General features: G+C 40.4%; 1 protein-coding gene across 1 annotated transcript in view; it reads right to left on the bottom strand.

The window, feature by feature from the left end:
* The window catches only part of SYNJ2 (synaptojanin 2), a 57,326-nt gene that overhangs the window by 3,998 nt on the left and 31,575 nt on the right, over window positions 1–21,753 (bottom strand). The window contains exons 15-26 of the mRNA XM_081941249.1: window positions 20,156–20,348; window positions 16,300–16,458; window positions 14,339–14,495; window positions 12,602–12,719; window positions 11,059–11,277; window positions 10,559–10,637; window positions 8,300–8,468; window positions 7,913–8,092; window positions 6,543–6,677; window positions 4,961–5,073; window positions 3,995–4,103; window positions 1,544–1,746 (exon numbers count right to left, since the gene is read on the bottom strand). Of these exons, the coding sequence (XP_081797375.1) occupies window positions 1,544–1,746; window positions 3,995–4,103; window positions 4,961–5,073; window positions 6,543–6,677; window positions 7,913–8,092; window positions 8,300–8,468; window positions 10,559–10,637; window positions 11,059–11,277; window positions 12,602–12,719; window positions 14,339–14,495; window positions 16,300–16,458; window positions 20,156–20,348 (1,834 nt within the window). The remainder of the gene's footprint in view (window positions 1–1,543; window positions 1,747–3,994; window positions 4,104–4,960; window positions 5,074–6,542; window positions 6,678–7,912; window positions 8,093–8,299; window positions 8,469–10,558; window positions 10,638–11,058; window positions 11,278–12,601; window positions 12,720–14,338; window positions 14,496–16,299; window positions 16,459–20,155; window positions 20,349–21,753) is intronic.

The raw sequence follows: 21,753 nt of genomic DNA, 5'->3' as shown, positions 1-21,753 counted from the left end.
ACCTTCCAAATCTTGTTTTATCTTTTTTTTTCATCCCTGGCCTACCACACATGCTTTTTCATTATAATTTTGCACACAGCATTCGTATATCCTTAGCAGGCATTTGGTTTTCTTCAAAACCCCTGCATCAAAGCAAAACAGAAAATGCAAAGAGTAATTCAAAGAACTTTTGAAAGTGGGTGACAACCTTCTAAATTAATTCCTCATATTTCCATACAACTGTTTTTATGCTAAATAAACCTTGCTATTTGATTCTTCTGCTCCCTTCCCCCAACCTCCATTAGAAATTCAAATCTTTAGATCTCTAACCAGAAATCAAATAGCTATAACAATTTTGTTAACATTTTGGGATAACATTTTTAGGACTCTGAGAAGGAGTTGCTAAATATCTTCAAAGGTACAAAGGTACACCATTCCTTTCTCCTGAGAATCTCTGCTTCGGGTCTACAGTTGGAGCATAACATGCAGAATGAAGTTAAGAAAGCTGCAGAATTTTAGAAGCAGGTGGATTTTTTTTTAATAGAAAGGAAGCCTGGACAAATTGGAAGGGGAGAGTTATTTGCTTCCCAATTCTCCCCCTCTGTCTTCCCTCTCTCAAGCAAACGTTCAGATGGTTAAATGGTATACAGCACAGCAATGCAACTCAGAAAAACAACAGCTCCAAATCCTCCACAATATATGCAATTACCTCCAAATCCTGTGAATGCTCATTTTAATGTTCCTGAGATCAAGAGATAATTAGCACTTAGTACTTAAGACTCATATACCATTTCACAGTGCTTTACAGCCCTCTCTAAGCAGTTTACAGAGTCAGCATATGGCCCCTCAACAATCTGGGCCCTCATTTTACCAATTTCGGAAGGATGGAAGGCTGAGTCAACCATGAACCAGTGCGACTCGAACTGCCGGCAGCCGGCAGAAGTAGCCGACAAGTGCAATACTGCATTCTAACCACTGTGCTACCACGGCTCTAAGCTAAGGGGGTTAGAGTTAGTATAACTTCAAAAAGCATTTTAGCTAAGCCCTGTGTCAGAGAGTTCTTGGTTCAAAGCTACAACAATCCATCACAAACTACAATCCCTCTTCTTTTCTCCAAGCCCTGGAGTTTTCTGTTATGTAGGATTTCTGCATGTATTGCTTGTCACTCCACATTTCAAATGCCAATGAAGCTGCACAGGAGAGTTTAGATTTTGATTCGATTCCCTGAGCTGGAATAGCGCTACTTGAATTAGATTTCCCTAACCTCCCATCTATGAAGAGTTCAGTTCAACACAATGTAAACCTGCATCAATCACAGGAAAAACTTGAAGAGTTCTCAGTTCTTTCTTCAGCTCTCAGTTAGGCACTACACATCTTACACTTGTTTTAGGAGAGGAGGACTATAGGGAAAACGCGAAAGCTCTATCTTCCCAAATATATCTCTGAGACAAAAAAACAAAACAAAACCCTGAAGTTCTTATAACTTACTTCCAAACACTAAATATGCAATCTATATGAGGGGATGCTTTCTGTGCAGAGGGAAGAGCCTTATACCGACACTTACACATCCTGGCTTGACTCCCATCTTCTGCAAAGGACAGGGTTTTTTCGTAGTTGGGACTTTAGGTGGAGGGCGCTGTGGTATGAGGACTGGGACTGGCTGGGGGCCCTGAAGAGGTGCTGGCTTTGGGCCACTGGGAATGAATTCAGGTTTAGTCACAGCCTGACTTCTTGCTGGAATGGAAGCCAAGGATTCCTGGGGTGTTACTGAAATACAAAAGAATGTATTTGGTTTATTTAAAGCATTCAATATATCCAAAGTAGCACTTGTTTTTAACAGCACATATTACTGCTTGTATAAAACCTGCCAACATCTAGGCTAAAAATCCACACCAAAGAAAAGAATTTTTAATAGCCTTACTAATTGATAAACCAAGGAAGGACAAAGATGAATTGGAATTTCAAGACCCTTTTTCCCCATTTATTTTATTGGCATAAAAGGATCATTCTCAGTATCAGCCTCTTCCTTCTCAATTCAGAATGTGAGAAAATGTTTTTGCAAAATTTATCTTGTTGAAAATATGTTGATGTGCCTTATAGGGACAACTTTTAAGTGTTCACATCTATATTGTGAAATAAAATCAACATGTAAAAATGACATGTAAAAATCAACATTTACTATATAGTATTTAAAAGTGATGTATTAATTGCAATTAAATCTAGAATCCATCCTGAAATACTCAATTCAGAAGAAAATGGGGAGAAGGATTGTATGAATTGAATTTATTAGCAAAGATTTCTAGCAAAAATGAAGATTTCATTGGAAAAGAGTATATTTGTCTATACTTTGTCTGAAGCCTTACTATTCTATCTTTTATTTCCTATTTTATTCTCTAATAATAGGCTTTTATATTATACTAGCTGATAATCCTGCGTTGCCCAGGTATTTATTTTTTCTAATGCTGTATTAGATAGGAAAAAAGTGAATAATATCTATAGTGTCACACAACACATACACCCATGCTACCCCTGACCCCCGCGCATATGCGCATGACCCCCCCTGTTTTGGACCTCGCAGGCCTCCCTGCAGTCTCCTGGGAGCCAAAACGGGCTGCAGGACAAGGGACTCATGCCACTCCCCCCGCCCCTGAGCATGCGCGGGAGAGACTTGAAAATCAGCTGGCCGGCAGGAGGTGCATGCGCAATGGAGCCGAGCTGGGCTCTGTGTGCCAAGGGACGCAGACACACACACAGACACATCGAGGGGTATTAGGGGTGTCTTACCCCCACAGTATTTTTCTCCCGAGAGTAAATCATCTGTGCACCAAGTTTGGTTGAAATTGCTTGAGGCATTCCAGGCTTATGCCAGAACACACACACACACACACACACACACACAGCCATTTATATATACAGTATATATTTATAAAGTCTACTTTCCAACTTTTTAAAAATAAAGCTTCTGTTCTTCTTCTACGTTAACTTTTGCTTAACTTGCTTCCCCCCCTGGATTTACAGGTCTATCCTTCTCTTTCTCTATCCCCGCTTTGTACAGCTGGTTGATTCTGGACGGAGGTGTTAATCTCTTCTTGGCTTTTCTCACTGCTTGGTAGAGCGCTAAGTCTTCAGATGTACTTTCTAAAGCTTCCAGTACCTGAGAATTTTACCACTGCTAGTGATGACTAATATTCTGGGCTGCTCTGAACTTGCCCATACAGTTGGGCCACTCTGTGTTGTTAGAACTTGGGTATGTTACTAGCTCTCCACCAGCATCTTTGCTTCCAGCAAGAGCTCAGTTAGATATTCTGTTAGAGCTGATTCTCCATTACAATTTTGCCCCATTCTTGCCAATGCCAAAGCTTTCTTCTCCAATTTAAAGCATTCCAGAAGAGGGCTATCCAGCTTTGACACATACAATGAAGAGGAACTTCCTTTGAGGAATTAGTTCGATTGATAAATTGCTCTTACTATAAGAATTTCCCTAATGCGGTCTGTAAATTGACTCCTTTATTCTGTATTCTGCATTTTGAATGAGAGAGGACAGATTGTAATTGTCTTCTGTGTGACATGTTTTCAAATATTTGAAGAGGGCTGTCATATTCCTGCTCAGCTGTCTTCCTCACTTCTTCCTCAGAAGATATCAGACCATCTTCGTCCATCTCTTTCCATATGGCCAAGGTTTGAGTCCCCTGGTCATTCTCAATGACTTTCTTTGAACCTGTCCCAATTTTTCTGAATCCTTCTTAAATGTAGTGCCCTAAGCCAAACACAGTCATTGGCAGGGGGTCCGATCAAAGCCAAATAAAATGGAACAATTCCCATGATTCTATCGATGTAACCTAGTTAAATTTGCTTTTTTTTGAGCCAGACCACTGTTCTCAGATACTTTTTAACATGTACCATTTACCAAACTATGTGGCCCCTATCCAATATTGTGGGTTTGAGGTTTTTTTTTTGCTTTCTAAGTAAATATAATAGAATATAATCAAAGTTTACAACAGAAAACCGGCCATACCTCCTTTTGCTTGCATCAGACACCGAATGGCTTCCTCGGCTTCTTCTGGGGTTGTGGTTTTGATCTGTTTCACGTTGTATGGCTTACTAATTCCAGTTCGTGATTTTGGCTTGCGGGAAAATGTAAAAATAAAGGATCATCATCATTTTTTTTTTTACTGGTCATGCCTTCATGAAACATAATTTTGTGATGGCAACCATATGGCACCCTTGGCACAGGTGGCACGTGAAGCCCTCTCTGAGGGCACATGAGCCGTCGGCCAGCTGAGCTCCACAGCACATGTGCACGCACCCCCCACCCACCAGCTAGCTGATTTGTAGGTCTCTGCTGCGCATGCGGGAGGCACGTATGGATGTGTAGGGATGGGGGGTCATGCACACATGCATGGGGGCAGGGGTGTGTGTCACATGGCATTCGCAGGAGGTGAGGGGAGCACGGGGGGACCACGCGTGCATGCACAGGGGGCAGGGGGCATTGCATTATGGGTGTTGGCATGCATGTGCGTGCTGTCAAGCATGCACACAATTTCGGCACGCAAGGAGAAAAAGGTTAGCCATCACTGATATAGAGGAACATCTCTTACATATTCCTTTCCTTTCCTTAGTTGCTGCCACCAGATACATATTTATTAATTAAAATATTCTTTGTCTGCTTTCTACTTAAAACATACTCAGAGCAGCTATTAATCTTCCCCACGCTCTCTGAACGTGGATTATAATTTCCATCAACCCAGGTAGAGGGCCATTAGGAATTATGGCAGTCCCCCTCATCACAAAAGCACAAGGTTGGAGAAGGGGGCATATATTTTCCAAAGATATCCTATTTAGGGTGCTGGTAGTGGTGATTTAGAGCTTCTTGGTATTTTGATGCTTCTCATAAAAGAACCTTAGCTTAACATTATACTGAGCAAAGTGAGATTTTTTTCTTTCTTATCAGTACTTGCAATGATGGTACTCAGCTACTCACCGGGTGCTGTGGTGCTCCTGGAAGAAGCTTTGCTGTATCCAAGATGGAGGAGAGGGAGCAGCTTCCTGAAGAGATGGAACCATCTGATGGGGATCTTTTAATGGGCACTGCAGCTGTAGGAAAAACACATAAATAATTTCTTAATGGAAGGTGGTGTAATGTACAGTATATCACAGACATGAGTACACTCCCTCACATTTTGCAAATATTTAAGCATTTGTTGCCAACATTTAGACATTAATGGCTGTGTGTTGCATTATTTTGAGGGGACAGCACATTTACGCTGTTATACAAGCTGTATACGTACTACTTTACATTGTAGCCAAGTGTCATTTCTTCAGTGTGGTCATATGGAAATATATACTGAAATATTTACAAAATGTGAGGGGGTGTGCTTGACAGGTTGGCCAAGCTTTTGGTTTTAAAAATCCTGAAAACTTGTGAGAAAACTGGAGACAGTGCTCGGGGGACATGGCTAAACTCCTGTCATAACTGGCTAAGGAAATGTTCAATTTGCTTCTATAAGAAGGGCCAACTGAGAGGGGGAAAATAATCTGGACTGGGATATCTACCTCTGAGTGATGTCACTAAGGGAAAACCAATTTACATAATTTTTTTTTGTTGAGAAAAATTCCTCTGCTTCTGTTAGCCCTAACTTAACAGAAATTATACAGAAGGAAAAATACACATCTCCAGCTGTTTCTCAGTGATATAAAATGGGGTTACCTTCAGCAATCCACCTTGTTAATGTGCTTATATGGCTAGTATCCAGGTAGTCCTTGACTTACAACCATTTGTTTTGATTTTGAAGTTTGCTTCATGCTCTCGGGAAGCCTCGGTCAGAACAGCAAATACTGTACACAAGAATAATTCTGCATCTAGTTTCCTCTAAATCTTTTTGCCAAGAAAAGCTGAATTGTGCCCCGTACAAAGAACCATTCTGGAGAACCATTTCGCCAAATTGTGCTTGCGTGGCAAGGCATGAAATGGAAATTGGTCTGGTGATATCTATATCTGTTTTTATCTGACTTTCAGCTGGCTGTTGCATCCGCTTGAACTACATAACAGCGAGTCCTTGACTCAACCACAACTGAGCCCAAATTTTCCATTGCTAAACAAGGCACTTGTTAACTAAGTTGCATACCATTGTAGGATGTTTTTATTTCCTCTAGGAGGGGCATTCCTTGTCCACCTATGACCTTACTCCCAAGTCAACCCCTGTTCTTTAGCTGTTCCCTTCGTCTGGCAACTCTGGGCACGCGCACACTGAGAACAGGCTCCAGCTGTTCGTCTGCCTCCCTGACGTCTGACTCTGAAGGCAGCTGATAACTGGCATACGTCTCTGGCCCACTTTCTGCGTCTGACACAGAGCCCTCATCAGAGCCTTTCCCAGACTCCAGGACTGGCCCATGTTCCTCCCCAACCTCCTCATTGTCTGAATCTGCTGCCAGCTCCCCTGGCCACTGACGGGCCACAACACATTCAACCTTGCTTTCCTTGTGTATTCAGGACTGTCGTTTCAAAATCATAACGTTTTTCCCCACTAAGTAGAAACTCTTGGAGAAAGAACACAAACTCTGACCTGGTGGGGGAGGTCGCTGGGGGGGCGGAGGCTGCCGAGGCCTACCAGGCACAGACAGAGACCTGGTTGGGGAGCGATGACAGAACTCCGCACTTTCTTCAAACTCATGTTTTAATTCGACCAAGTCAGCATCATCTAGTGAACATGACCAAAGAATATAAAATTAGAAAATAAAATGCAACTGATAAAAATTGATGCCCTTGAAATTAACTAGGAAGGAAGGAAACTGAAAAATAACCATACAACACCCAACACGTGCTTGCTACATGGGGAACATTAGTAAGGGTTCTATAAGCCATATTCAATCATTGACATCTATCCAATAGTAATGTATCAGGGTTAATCGACTGAGCCAGTCATTGCCTCCTGTTGTTCCTAGTGGTGAAACAATTAGTCATAAAGGAGGTCAGTCAAAAATCAAGTGGCCTGTTCTCTTAATCCTCCATGAATTATGGCACAAACTTTGAGCTACAATGCTGACTCAGAAAGTATAATAATGAAAAAATTGCGTCATTCAAAGATTTCCAAAATTGATATGAGCGCATATAATGCCCCCAAAGGAGTAAAGGCAAGAGGTATGGATGGCATACAGCCGTGATGGGGAACCTATGGCACGTGTGCCACAGGTGCCCATGCAGAGCCCTCCTTGGAGGCAAACGAGCCCCCTCCCAGCTCAGCTCCAACGTGTATGTGCACGCACCTCCCACCGGCCAACAGATTTTCGGGTCTTTGCCGTGTATGCGTGATGCATGCGGGGGACATGCACACGTGTGGGGAGGGTCCCACGTGCATGGGCAGCGGAGCACGGGAGGATGCGGCACCCCCCTGCAGGCCATTTTATACCCAGAAGGCTGCAGGTCGGCCTACTAGGCCCCAAATGGGGTGCGGGGGGGGGAGCGCAGAGTGCTCCCCTGGCAGCCCGTTTTTGGTCCCAGGAGGCTGCAGGGAGGCGTGGGTGGTCACGTGCACATGTGCAGGGGGACGGGGGAGCGCACGCATGCACAGGAGGGTGGGGAGCTGGAGGTGTCGCACACACATTGCCGTATGTTGTTGTGCGCTTTCGGCACGCGACGAGAAAAAGATTACCATCATTGGCATATCAATCAAGTTTGCTCATCAATCCTTAAGAAGAGCTCAAATTAAATTATGACATATCTCCAGGGCAACATCACTCTGTCCCAGAAAGTCTTAGTCATTAACAGAAAGACCAATTATATCGTTAATTATCTGAATAGCTCTCACACAGAGATAACTTTGTCAACTTAATTGGGTTTACTTATTCCAATAAAAAAGCTTTATCTGGATGACCCAGCCAACTTTTCCTGTATGGCTAGGGCTTCATTTGTCTTTCATCATGAAAGGACGGATACCTTTATACCGACATGGTTTTCTTCCAGCAAGATGTGACTTGTTTGCATGTATGGTAGACGCCATGCTCACATATTCTGATCCATCTCCCGACTCTTCCATTGTTGATACCATTTCTGTTTCACATGGTACCGGATGCAACGTTTCATCCAAATAATCATCTTCCTCATCTAAGATATCACCTAAATTGGAAAATGTTACAGAACAAGGAAGTTGAAGAAATGTTGTTTTCTTCCAACATTTCAGCTAAAAGAAAAGGGGGTTGTTGTTGTTTTTTACAAATTATATCGTTCTGCAAAGAAAATAGCAACCCATCTCAGTCAGGCTCCATGGAGAAAAAGCCCCCCTGACCAAACCTTATACGTTTACCCGCATCCTAGGCCACTTACCTTCTGATTCATAATCTAAGCTTGAAAAATCAAAATTTTCCTCCAACAGACAGGAATTTGCTGTGGGTGACATAGGAGCGATACTGTCGCGTTTCCTAGCAATTTCCTCTTGAAGACCTTTCAGCCAATCTTTGGTTTTAGGACAAATCTTCACAATCCTCCCTTTAATCTAGACATAAAACCCCTAATATATTATTTTTCCTGTAATCATAAGCAAGACCCAGGTACTAACATGATGCAAAGCAATTCAGGTAGTCCCCGACTTACAACCACAACTGAGCCCAACATTTCGGTTGCTGAGTGTAATATTAGTTACCGTATCTTTCGGAGTATAAGAAACTCTGAAGTATAAGACGCACCTAGCTTTTGGGAAGGAAAACAAGGGGAAAATATCTGCCTCTGCCTCCCAGCAATTTCCCTCCTTGCAACTAACAGCAAACAGTACAGATAATATACACTGTTTGTAGTGTTACATTTCAGACCATACTTGTACAAATGCTGTTAAAATTGATGTGCTTTCTGGAAGTATAGCTATTCTCTTCTATTTAAAAGAAGATACAATAGTACTGGGCCTCTTCAGATCCAGCATTTATTTTAAAAAGCTTCTTCATTTTGTTAAGCTGTCTAGAACAATAAATAAAGCAGTCTTCAAAAAATAAGTCTAATAATTTAAGCATTCTATAGGCATTTATAGTTATTGACTTACCTCCTTGCAGCAAACAGCCTGATTAGCACAAGAAAAAAAATCTGCTTCTGCCTCCCAGCAATTTGCCTTGTGGAGCAAACACCAAGTTTCACTTTCAGTTTCTCCCAATCATCAGCTGTAGGGATTTTTATAGCCTATTGCAGCCTCTGCAAGCCCCCGTTTGCTGCAAGGAGGTAAATTGCTGGGAAGCAGAGGCCAAAGGGTTGGGGCCGATGGTTAGGTGGGGCTACATTCAGTGTGTAAGACGCACCCAAATTTACCCTCTTTTAGGGTGGGGGAAAGGTATGTCTTATACTCCGAAAAAATACGGTAAGTGCATTTTAAGACCTTGTTACAGTTGTTAAGGGAATCACTGAAGTTGTTAAGTTAGTAACACGGTTATTAAGTGAATCTGGCTTCCCCGTGATTTTGCTTGTAAAAAGATTGAAAAAGGTGATCACATGACCCTGGGACACAGCAATCATCATAAATATGAGTCAGTTGCCAAGCACCTGAATTTTGATCACGTGACTCTGGGGATGCCACAACAGTCCCAAGTTTGAAAACCAGTCATTAAGTCACTTTTTTCAATGCCAGTGTAACTTTGACTGGTCATTAAATGAACTGTTGTAAGTGAAGGACTACCTGTAGTCTGTTCATTGAATTGAAGACAAAAAACTTCAGTATATATTTAAAGAGCATGGCTACTATTGCAGATTAAATGAGATTTGATTTTTTCAGATATATATTGTTGTGATATATATCAATAATTGGTTTTAACAGTGTTCCATTTCTTCTTATGTCAATTGTTAAAGAATAAAAAAACTGAAAGTGATTAAGCTAAATATCCTGGATTTGTGTGTGTGTGTGTGTGTGTGTGTGTGTGTTCTCTATTTGTATCATTATTACTCATAATGGAAGAAGGACATCAAGTTTCCTTATGTGTCAGGATGAGAAACCACTTATAAACAGACAGCAATTGCCAAGTCCTCTCTAGTGGTCAATTAGAAAATAATTATTTCCCAATTTGTATTTGCTGAAATCCTCCTTAAAAAGCAGCTAATTTCTCTAACATTTCCAATATAATATGGAGAGTATTCTGGTTACCTATTATGTAGCTTAAAAAATTAGCCTCCAGATGTTTTTATCAAATCCCTAAATACAAAAATGGATTTTTGAAAAGTAACAGCAAGAGGTGGTATATTAAAAATAACAAACTATGTCATGACCTACATTATAAAAGCTCATTACATTATAAATGAATTTATTCATTAAAGTTTCAAAAGGAATCTTCGTGGTTAAATGTGTTTTCTGGTCTAACAGCTTGACATTTTCAAATCAATTCTTTGGAAACCATTTTAACAGCTAACATTTTAAAAAGCTGGTGAACCTGAAACTACAAGCTGGTATTCAAGGAAATGTCAATTTTATATGAGAAAGATATCTATATTTGCCACCAGCAAGGCAAACAAAATTGGCTGGCTTTCTCTCAGCAAAATAGCCATCGTGAGGGGATTTACTTGGTCACTCAAGTATTTCAAACAGTACAAGCAACTTTAATTGTTTTGTTTTACCTTGATGCCATCCACATCAAGAACGTGAAGAGCAGATCTGCTTTCTGAAAATGTAACCAACATTTGACCTCCGTTGATCCTAACAAGGATAGACACAGATCAAATAAACTCTATATGTCTTGACAGAACTAATTTCTAATCAGCCATTAAATAAGCAGATAGGAAAGCTAAGCTGTTTCTTCTTAAAAATGGTGGATTAATAACTGAATATTCATTATTATTGAAGTATTATTACATTAACAAGTTTTAAGCCATTAACGTTCTCTAGCATCATTATATTTCACTGACATGGATCCCTAACTCTTTACTCCACAATTTAAATGAAATTCTATTAATAATTTGAATAATTATTTGCTTGTTAGATTTATAACCTACTCTTCTTCTGGAATTATATTAATGGAACAATTCCTTATATGCCAAGAGTCTCTTTTCCATGAGGGAAAGTTCCCTTCAAAATTAAGATCCAAAGATTATTTTCTAAAATGAACAGCATATTTTACCTGACAAGCACAACAGTGCCGTAAGTCTCAAAGATCTGCATAAGCTCCATCTGACAATCCTCAGGAAATTCATCTTTCTCTTCAGGGGAACAGTACAATAGAGACACCACCACTGTGGCATCAAGGGGACCCTGAAAGGATGATACTTCCTGGAAAACATTATCCCTAGCAGACACATCAACCTCTTGGATTTCCACTTCCACAATAGCTAAAACAGGCCTACAGGGAGATAACAAGGGAAGAAAAACAGTTAATAAGGATGACAGAAGGCAGATAAGAGGACAGAAGATAAAAATGCGACAGGTTATTGAAAAATCAGTTGTCAAACACAACTATTTGAAATCACTTAGATCTGCTTAATATTACTGTTAGATTACTTGGCTTCTCAAACTATTTTTCAGCATAACTTATATAGCGTATTACATCTTTGTTAAATAATGAAAAGTTGACAGCTGATCCTATAAATAATTACCTAACAGGGAAAAAAGACAATGAATAAGTAGTCACAGGGAAGCTTGAAATTATTTATTGATTACATCTGCTCATTTATCTGCCCAAGTTGACTTCACACAATTTCCAGGAGTCCAGAGACACAATAAAACAATCCTAACAATTACTCTGTCATTTAATTTGGCAGAGGTACTTTGCCACAATATTGTTTTTTTTACTCAGTTCTCAGATTGTGTCTATATCAGTGGTGGGTTGCTAACCGGTTTATTACCGTTTTGCTCACGCTTGCACACGTGCTCACGCGCAACGCTTCTGTGCAGAAGCATCCGGGAGGGTGGGTGGAGCCTCCCGCTGCCTACACTACCGGTTTGGCTGAACTGGCAGCAACCCACCTCTGGTCTATATATGTGTCCCGGTTTGTATGCAACTAAAATACATATAGAAGAATGAAGAATGACAGTTAGTAGGTTAGGGTTGGGCCCTCCAGCTATTGCTAACTAAATCTTTCAGCAGTTCTAGTCAGTATGACAAAGGTAAGTGACAGCACTACCACTTCTGCTCCAAAACTGCTTCTGTAAGAAACAAGAAAGGAATTTTGAATGCTATAAGGATGTTCTATATATTCTCTATAGTCCACAAAGCAGATGGAAATGTTGAAACTTCGTTCTCCGTAAGGTCTATAAAAGGCTTGATGTTCCTGAGAACCTGGCAAAATGGTTCTGTGCAAGGGATAACATGAGAATCTCCCCCTGGAATTCCTTCTAAAGTTGCAAAGCATGGCAATGTCTGTGGAGATTCTCAGTCATCCAGGTCATGGCGGTCCCAAAGATGCTTTTTTCAAGGGGCAACTGGACTTCCTGGTTTTTCTTTGAAGACGTTTTGCTTCTCATCCAAGAAGCTTCTTCACTCAACAATGGTCAATATTTGTGATAATTTAGAGTTGTTTTATAACGAATCAGATCTTTGGTTCAACTAGCCCAATTCTATTTACTGGATTTTTTAGAGTCATAAAAAGAGATCATTTTAAATGGAGGAGCTATCTGGGTTTTATAATGGCAAAAGATGTTTTCCAAGACACTCCAGAAGATGCTACCTGTGGTCACTGGCCTGCAGCTCAGCTCTCCCATAATACATCAAAGCACCAGGAGACCAAATGGGTCCAACTTTGGTTCCAGCATTGAGATCACTGTCAAGAAGACTGACTTGTCCCGCTGTGAAAAAACAAAGCAATAGATTTAGAATTAAGAATAATGAAGGCATTGCTCCAGAACCATGTGCCTGATTCACACATACCAGCCAATCACACAACTGAGGTTGTTTCTTTTTTTACTTAAGCCATTAATCAGGGTTTATAAAAAACTAAGTGAGATGCATGAACCCACTTACTATATTGAAGCTAAACAAACTCGCCATTATTTTGACTAGCTATGTTGCCTGCATGATAGCTCCTCATTCATATGGCACCAAATAGATAGGAAGGATGTAAATCTGTGATGTCAAACCTATGGCATGTGTGCCAGAGGTGGCATGCAGAGCCCTCTCTGTGGGCATGTGTACAGCGGCCAGCTGCTCTTTGCACGAAGATCAGCTGTCCGCTGAGCATGCGTGCACTGGAACCCGGAAGAGAGCAGCTGTCCAGCGTGCATGCGCGTGATGGAACCCAGAAGAGCAGCTGGCCACCACACACATGAGCACCAGCCAACTACTCACTTCTGGGTTCCAGTACTCACACATGTGCTCCAGTTTCAGTATACTCAGTGCTGAAAAGGTGGTTTATATCAGTGGTGTAAATCATTGATATAATAAGTCTTGCAATAGGACAAGTAATAGACTGCAATACAATGATGATAAATAATACCAATCCCTAAATATGCATGTATGCATGTATGCATGTATGTATGTACTGTGTTACAACCCAAATGTTATATGCCCAAATGTTATATGCCCAAATATGGGAGGGAACTCACTGCTTCCCCTTTCTGTCTTTCGGCTCACTGCAGGAGACCATCCAGGCAGAAAACCATATTTTTAATATTGTCTTTGTTATATTTGTGTTATATTTGTGCTGATTTGTGCAAGTCTCCCTTTATTTATTTATTAGCACAAATATCACACACACACACATATGCAACGTGGTCACCTTTCAGTTGGACGAGCATGGTCACCTCATGGCTGCTGCTGTGTTGCAATATTGAGAGAAAGGGAGGGAGGGAGAGGGAGAGAGTAGAGAGGGAGAGGGAGAGAGGGAGGGGGAGAGAGGGAGAGAGAGAGAGAGAGAACACTGACACAAAGCACATTTCCAAAATGTCTTGACCCCCCCCCCCCAAAAAAAAAGGCCTTCTGGAATTATTAAGGACAGAAAATGCTTAATCTAATTGAGTATGAAATATAATTAAAAAAAAGAATAAGATTATCGCTAGTATTTAAGTTAATGAGTAAAATTCTTCCTGAATCAAACTTTCTGCACACAAGTAAATCATTTAAGTAATGAGAGATCAGCATCATGCCTGCTTCCCAAGGTATATTTTCTCAGTGGTATGAAGTACATTCCATTAACAAAAAAAAAAGTGTCCTTTGCAAAACTATGCATGGAGTTCCAGAATTGAGCACTGATTTTTATGTCGAACATCATAAAACAACTAAAGCCACTCTTTCTCAACCTTGATTCATTTAAGATGTGAAGGTTTCAATTCCCAGAATTCCCTAGTCAGTATGCTGGCTGGGGAATTCTGGGGGTTGAAGTTCAAACATCTTAAAAGCTGCCAAGATTGAAAAACACTAATGTAAGCTAAAGAAATCCCTAGGAAAGAGTAAAAACGACCCCAACAACCTGTTTTATCAATTGGAAGTTTCTTCCTCCACCAAAGCACTCTATCAGTCCACGCTGGAGTTCTACATTTATCACTTGTATCATAAGCCTCAGAGCCAACATCATATTTATACGTGGGACCAAAGTTTATAGTTCCTTCATGGAAGTCCTTAAAAATCTATGGAAGAAAATATTGATAAGTTTTATGCATGTCATCTTATCTCATCTCATCTCATTCTGCATCCACTGGGAAGGCTTTCAATGGTTTACAGCACAATCATAAAAAGAACAGAGCAATAAAACATCCATGCTACAATTAACTCTGCAAGTATAAATAAAAACCACACAACTTCAATAATATGTACGAACTAATGAATTAGAGAAATGATTTCAAACTTTAAAGATCCTCTGAAATAATTTCATTTTTAACAACTAGGAAAAGAAACTGGTGAAAAACAGCAGCATGGCTATTGATCAAATTTAAGTTTCCATAATAGAACATTTTTCATTTGTCTTATAATACAATACAATAGTAGAGTTGGAAGGGACCTTGGATGAGGTCTTCTAGTCCAACCCCCTGCCTAGGCAGGAAACCCTATACCGTTTCAGACAAATAGCTATCCAACATCTTCTTAAAGACTTCCAGTGTTGGGGCATTCACAACTTCTGGAGGCAAGCTGTTCCACTGATTAATTGTTCTCACTGTCAGGAAATTTCTCCTCAGTTCTAAGTTGCTTCTCTCCTTGATTAGTTTCCATCCATTGCGTCTTGTTCTACCCTCAGGAAGTCTTGTTACAGGTAATCCTCAAGTAATGACAGCAATGGGAACCAGAATTTACATAGCTAAGTGATGCAATCATATTGCTTAGCGATGACAATTAGGGAGCCAGTGAGCCCATCACATGAACACAGTGGCCATTAATGAGGCTTAGAGTGCCTGCTGTGGGATGGGGAAGGGGTGGGTGAGTGGCTGGGGAGGTGTAGAATGAGTACACAACCCAAGGAGAGTGCACAGGTTGTGAGGGATTGAGGTTTGTGGTAGCTGCTGCTGGGTATGGGAGGGTGCAAAGGTGATGTATGGTAGGGGATGCATGGCATAAGCACAGCGAGGTTCAGGGAAATGTATGAGGGTCTGTGAGTGGCGGGTGCAGCAATTCTCTGGGCGATGTGCAATTGGCAGAGGAGGCACAGAGTGAGTGCAGAAAGGTTAGGAAGGGAGTGATTGTGGCTGGTGAGGCAGAGCTCAAGTGCATAGGGCCTGAGGGAGGGTGTGGAAGGTGGGGGGAGACTTACCCGAGCTACTTGTGACCTTCTCTGTTGGCTTCCCCTGTGATTTTGCTGATAGGACGCCAGCAGAGGAGGTCGCGAATCCTGATCAAATACACTATATTGCCAAAGGTATTCGCTCACCCGTCCAAATAATCAGAATCAGGTGTTCCAATCACTTCCATGGCCACAGGTATATAAAATCAAGTACCTAGGCATATAGACTGTTTTGACAAACATTTGTGAAAGAATGGGTCGCTCTCAGGAGCTCAGTGAATTCCAGCGTGGAACTGTGATAGGATGGCACCTGTGCAACAAATCCAGTTGTGAAATTCCCATCTCCTAAATATTCCACAGTCAACTGTCAGCTGTATTATAGGAACATGGAAGTGTTTGGGAACGACAGCAAGTCAGCCACAAAGTGGTAGGCCACGTAAACTTGTCCAACATCAGTGTGTGACCTCACAAATGCGCTTCTGGAAGAATGGTCAACAATTCCATAAACACACTCCTGAACTTTGTGGACAGCCTTCCCAGAAGAGTTGAAGCTGTTATAACTGCAAAGGGTGGACCGACGTCATATTGAACCCTATGAATTAGGAATGGGATGTCACTTACAGTAAGTTCATATGCGAGTAAAGGCAGGTGAGCGAATACTTTTGGCAATATAGTGTAACTGCAGGATGTTGCAACCCTCATAAGTGTGACATCTTTACCTTTCCACTGGATTTCTGTTGTTGCAGTTGATCCGATTCTAAGAGAGTCGTCCAGTCTTGTCGTTTGAGAAAATAAAATACTTCTTCATAAGTCAAGTCGATGCGATAGTTGAAATCACCACACCAGAAAACGTAGTCATGAGAAAACATACTTCTTCCCTGTTCGAGGAAAAACTCATGAAACAACAGCATTTTAAAATTCTTCATTAACTCAGTTATATAAAGACTTAATGGTTTTTTCTTCTGCTCACTGCCTGGGTAAGTTCTTGGCAAGGTTTTTCAGTAGGGACTTGCCATTACCTATTTCCTAGGGCTGAAAGAACCTGATTGGCTCAAGGTCACCCAACGGGCTTTGTGTCTAAGAAACTAGAACTAAAATTCAAGGTCTCCCCATTTCTAGCTTGATTCTTTTAACCACTATACCAAACTGGCTATTTTTTCTAGTTAGAGGTTAACTAAATAAAGTTAGATTCTTTTAAAATCCAAGTTCATAGGCTCCTAGCATCAAGCCATGGACCCCAAGGGATATCAGACGAAGAGCCCCTGATCTAAACAAACTAAAGATAAAGGTTCCCCTCGCACATATGTGCTAGCCGTTCCTGACTCTAGGGCAGTGTTTCTCAACCTTGGCGACTTTAAGTCCCATGGACTGGGGATTCTGGGAGTTGAAGTCCACAGGACTTAAAGTCGCCAAGGTTGAGAAACACTGCTCTAGGGGGTGGTGCTCATCTCTGTTTCAAAGCTGAAGATCCAGCGCTGTCCGACAACGTCTCCGTGGTCGTGTGGCCAGCATGATTATACGCTGAAGGCGCATGGAACACTTTACCTTCCCACCTTATTTTTCTACTTGCATTTTTACATGCTTTCGAACTACAAGGTTGGCAGAAACTGGGACAAGTAACGGGAGCTCACTCCATTACGTGGCACTAGGGATTCGAACCGCCAAACTGCCGACCTTTCTGATCAACAAGCTCAGTGCCTTAGCCACTGAGCCACCGTGTCCCTTTTAAACAGTCTAAAAGATACTGCATATATTGTTGGAAAGGTACCACAAAGATGACTTCTCAATCACACCACAAGAGGGTGCTGTTAATAAAGCTATATAATAATAAAAGTGAATCTGCCTATGTACTTTTGCAAATATAAACTGCTTAATTAGGCAATGATCGGTAGATGGACATTTATAAGAATTATTCTGTATAAATGGAAAGCATCCTTTTAAGGTAATAAAGTTTCTAGCACACTATTGGCTGAGTTATACTCTCAATCCTGGAAACAGAAATAGCTATTAACACCTTTTAATCTTTAGAGAAACGTTTGAAGAAGAAACAGTGCAGATATGAAAATCTAATGAAGTACCCCACTTGACAATACAGCAAACCAATCCATTCTTTGACAGCAACATGTATCCATAGGATAAGGGTCAGATTTTAGAAAGAGCTGTTAAAGATCTAAAAGTTACAGCATGGTTTGTTGTTGCTCTAAGTTCTAAGAATTAATAAGGATGCATGGTGAAAGCATGACATGGAAATAATTTGCAATTTATAAAAAAATATTGTATTCTTTCCACCAGTAAAACAAGTGAAAGACTTCAGAAACATGTGAACATACCTAATTAGAATCTTGCTACACTTCCTTTCATAACCATGAAGCCATCGCTTCCTTCTTTCATTACCATCTGACTTAATGACATTATCAAATTTCTTCTGTGACCAGCTGGCCACAATCACCTTAAGAAGCCTCTTCCTGAAGGCTACAAAATGTTTGGGGTGGGGGGGGGGAGGTGTAGGGAAACCAAAGGTTTTCTGTAATTTGCTGAATATTAGAAGTTCAGCTTCTATTTTACAGTTTTGTTTATGTTAGATAAAGATAAAGGTTCTCCTCGCACATATGTGCTAGTCGTCTCCAACTCTGGGGGGTAGTGCTCATCACTGTTTCAAAGCCGAAGAGCCAGTGCTGTCTGAAGATATCTCCGTGGTCATGTAGCCGGCAAGACTAAATACCAAAGGTGCACGGAACGGTGTTACCTTCCCACCAAAGGTGGTTCCTATTTTTCTACTTGCATTTTTACATGCTTTCAAACTGCTAGGTTGGCAGAAGCTGGGACAAGTAACGGGAGCTCACTCGGTTATGCAGCGCTAGGGATTTGAACCACCAAACTGCCGATCTTTCTGATTGACAAGCTCAGCGTCTTAGCCACTGAGCCACCGTGTCCCTATACTTGTTTATGTTAATCAACAAATAAAAGCTACATTATACCAGAGGATAGAATTATTAACATTGATAAACATAACACTTTTAAGGGAGGCCTCAAAATTAACTTCTGTACCAAATAACATTAACATATTTATTGTGTTGCTAGAAAGTCTTCTTTGCTGCCTTATTGAAAAAAAGATAAATTGGGATGTTAAAAAACAACTGTCTTAATGTATTAATGTCATATTTCTATTTCTTTTGCTATCACTATCTCCGCATTTCAAAGCTTATATTTTTTTATATATCATAGCATGTATTTACAATACTATGTTAATAAATTCTGAAGTTGCCTTATAAACCTTGGCCTAAGTGCATAAATCCCTTCCAGGGATTTATTACTGATTTCTTATTTTACAAGAATTATAAGCCTTTTCAGTTGACTCTGAATGGTACAAAATTCCAATCTTCATAAATTCAGATGAAATTTGAGTGTTAGCAATATAATAAAAACAGCAATAGCAAGACACAAATAGCAGCGAAATTTGTACATAGCAACACAATAAAACAGCGAAACCCCAATCTTAATATTAAATATCTAATTATACACAAACACATATATTAATTTAAACATAGGAATATCAATAGTAGCAACAAAATAAATAATGGGTAAAAAGACAAAAATATTTTAAAAAAGGAATGCCATAATCAATGGATTAAAATTAAAATAACATTCCTAATAATATCATTCCAGTTCTAGGGGTCTAATGGTACAGCCTCATTTTAATGGGTCTTCTGAAAACCAGGAGGGAAAGGGCCATTTTAATGTCAGGAGGCAAGCTACTGCAAAGAAAGAGGCTGCAGCTGAAAAGGCACTCTTTCAAAGTCCCTGTAGGTGACACTCTCTAAGACAGGGGTGTCAAATTCACGGCGTATGGTCCGGATGTGTCACATATTGGCTATGACCACCTCCATTTAGCGAAGGGGGAAAAAGCTGCAATACATAATGTGACAACGAGAGTTTGACACCTCTGCCCTAAGAGGAAGGAGCCTGGGATGAGCTATCCTTAATCTTTACAGGTAGGCGTAAAGGGAAAAAGTAGTTCTCCAAATGTCTAAACCAGTGTTTTTTGACCTTGACAACCTTGAGATGTATGAACCTAAATTCCCATAACTCATGCTGGGTAGAGAATTCTGGGAATTCTTGACGTTCTCAAGGTTGAGAAACATTACTCATTGTTTTAAAGGGGATAGCAAGCACCTTGAATTACACATGGAATCCTACTGGCAAGAATAGCTACTTAAAACTACTGCATTCTAGAACACTTTCTTGTCTCCCTCCCACCCCCCAAAATCCTAACCTTTCATACTGCCTCTATTAGTTTTATGCTTCAGGTTGGTAGGTAAGGAATTGATCTACTAAAATGTAATTGTTCAGGACTTAAATTTTTAAAGAACTGAGATGGATGGATGAACAAATGACCTGGGCAACAAAGTGATTGTTAACAGGGAACACACCTTACATGAACGCGCTGAGTATAAAAAGATAAGCTTGAGTAAAAATAAAAATCACATGCACATAGGCGTTTCCCAATGTGTATTTTTATCCTGAAAAATGTGCAAATTTAGTAGCATTGTAAATGAAACTTTCCCCAGACCTTACCATTGGGAAACTCAGTTTCTGAGTGATCTCTTTATAGTCTTCATTCCGTTCTTTTATCTGAGACTGACCAGCTGTCAAGTGGCTACACACAAAGCATAAGCTGGTGCTATGAAATTGGAAACGGATAGCAACTGCTCCTTTGTTTCCAGCTTTTCCTCTCATTCCAGTCTTCACTGTGTCCACTGCTATGTCCCTGGACAGAAGGTGATAATAAAACCCAAAGCAAAAAATAAAATAAAAAAAGTTAAACCTTTAGGAAGAATTTGAAAACTCTGAACAAGTGATTTACTTTAGTTCTTGGTTCTTTCTAAATAGAGCATTTCCATTCAAGGATGGAATGCGGATCCGTTGGAGATTCCTGATGGAAGAAAGAGTGGAATTTTTCTTATTTCCAATTTTCTTTGATGCAAAGATGATCAATCTATAGCCTGCAGGCTGCATTTTGTCTCCCAGAACCCATTCTTTCACTCTGATTTCATCCCGATTATACCAATCTGACAAAAAAGAAAATGCTGATATCCCACAATGTGATCTGTCTTTCTGCAAAACCAAAGGTTAAATACAACCACTACATCCTTTAAAGCCCTTTAATTGCCCCCCAAAGGACCACAAATGTTGGTTGTGCCCAGCACTGGCAATGCTGTTGGCAAAAAAATAAAATAAAATCCAATATAGATATTGGAAGTATCATCTCCTCCCTCCAGCAAAAGACCAGCAAAATCCGACTGAAATAAGCCAATCACTAGAATGCATGAAAACGTCAAAGATCACGCCAGTTGTTCCTTGAAAGTCTGCAATTAAATAACCCAAGGGAGTTGCCATCCCCCCCCCCCCAAAAAAAACCCTCACTTGAGATGTCAACAAACATCTGGTCATTCACATATACAGGACAGCTATCTGCAGCGGACATTCCTTGTTACATTTGAAAGTTTCAGTTCATGTGGACTCATACACATGTAAAGCCAGAATCCCAACTGCAGACAATAGTGTTATATGGTGAAGATCATTTGTTCAATGATATTGTATCATCTAATCAAAGTCAGCATCTCTGCACATCTGAGGTACAAACCAATACCAAAAAAAAAAAAGAAATATAGAAAGCTTGTGCTGAACTCAGTGACTTTAACAAGTTTGTGTATGAGCATATCTTAATACCCCTAAACCATCCTGACATTGATTCTTATCATATTGTAATAGGAAAGGTAATTAAGTAACTCATGCAACCAAAAAACTTCCAGCAAAATTGCAGAGTAATTTCTGGTCAATCAGAGATGCACATCTTGCATATTCTTAAAACAACAACAATAAAAGAAAAACACTTCTGGAGTAGCCCAAGAGCCCCCCCCCCCCAAAAAAAAAACACACATGTCACCAAATAGCAATGATTAACTTGATAGAAGAGTGGGAAAACAATTCATAAATAAAGTACACAAGACACATTTTTCCTGTTCATGCCTACTTTTTGGAGTATGGCGCCTGATACATCAGTTCATTCCTCAAATTAAAGCTGGCACATCCTGTAATTCATGACTGTCCAGCAGTAAGGATAATTCTTACTAGTGGAGGTTTGTCAAGGGGAGTGGATATGATGCTTTGCA

This window comes from Natrix helvetica (genome assembly GCF_964273705.1).
Source record: "Natrix helvetica genome assembly, chromosome: 2".
Taxonomy (NCBI): domain Eukaryota; kingdom Metazoa; phylum Chordata; class Lepidosauria; order Squamata; family Natricidae; genus Natrix; species Natrix helvetica.
This window is presented reverse-complemented; position numbering and strand designations above follow the sequence as displayed.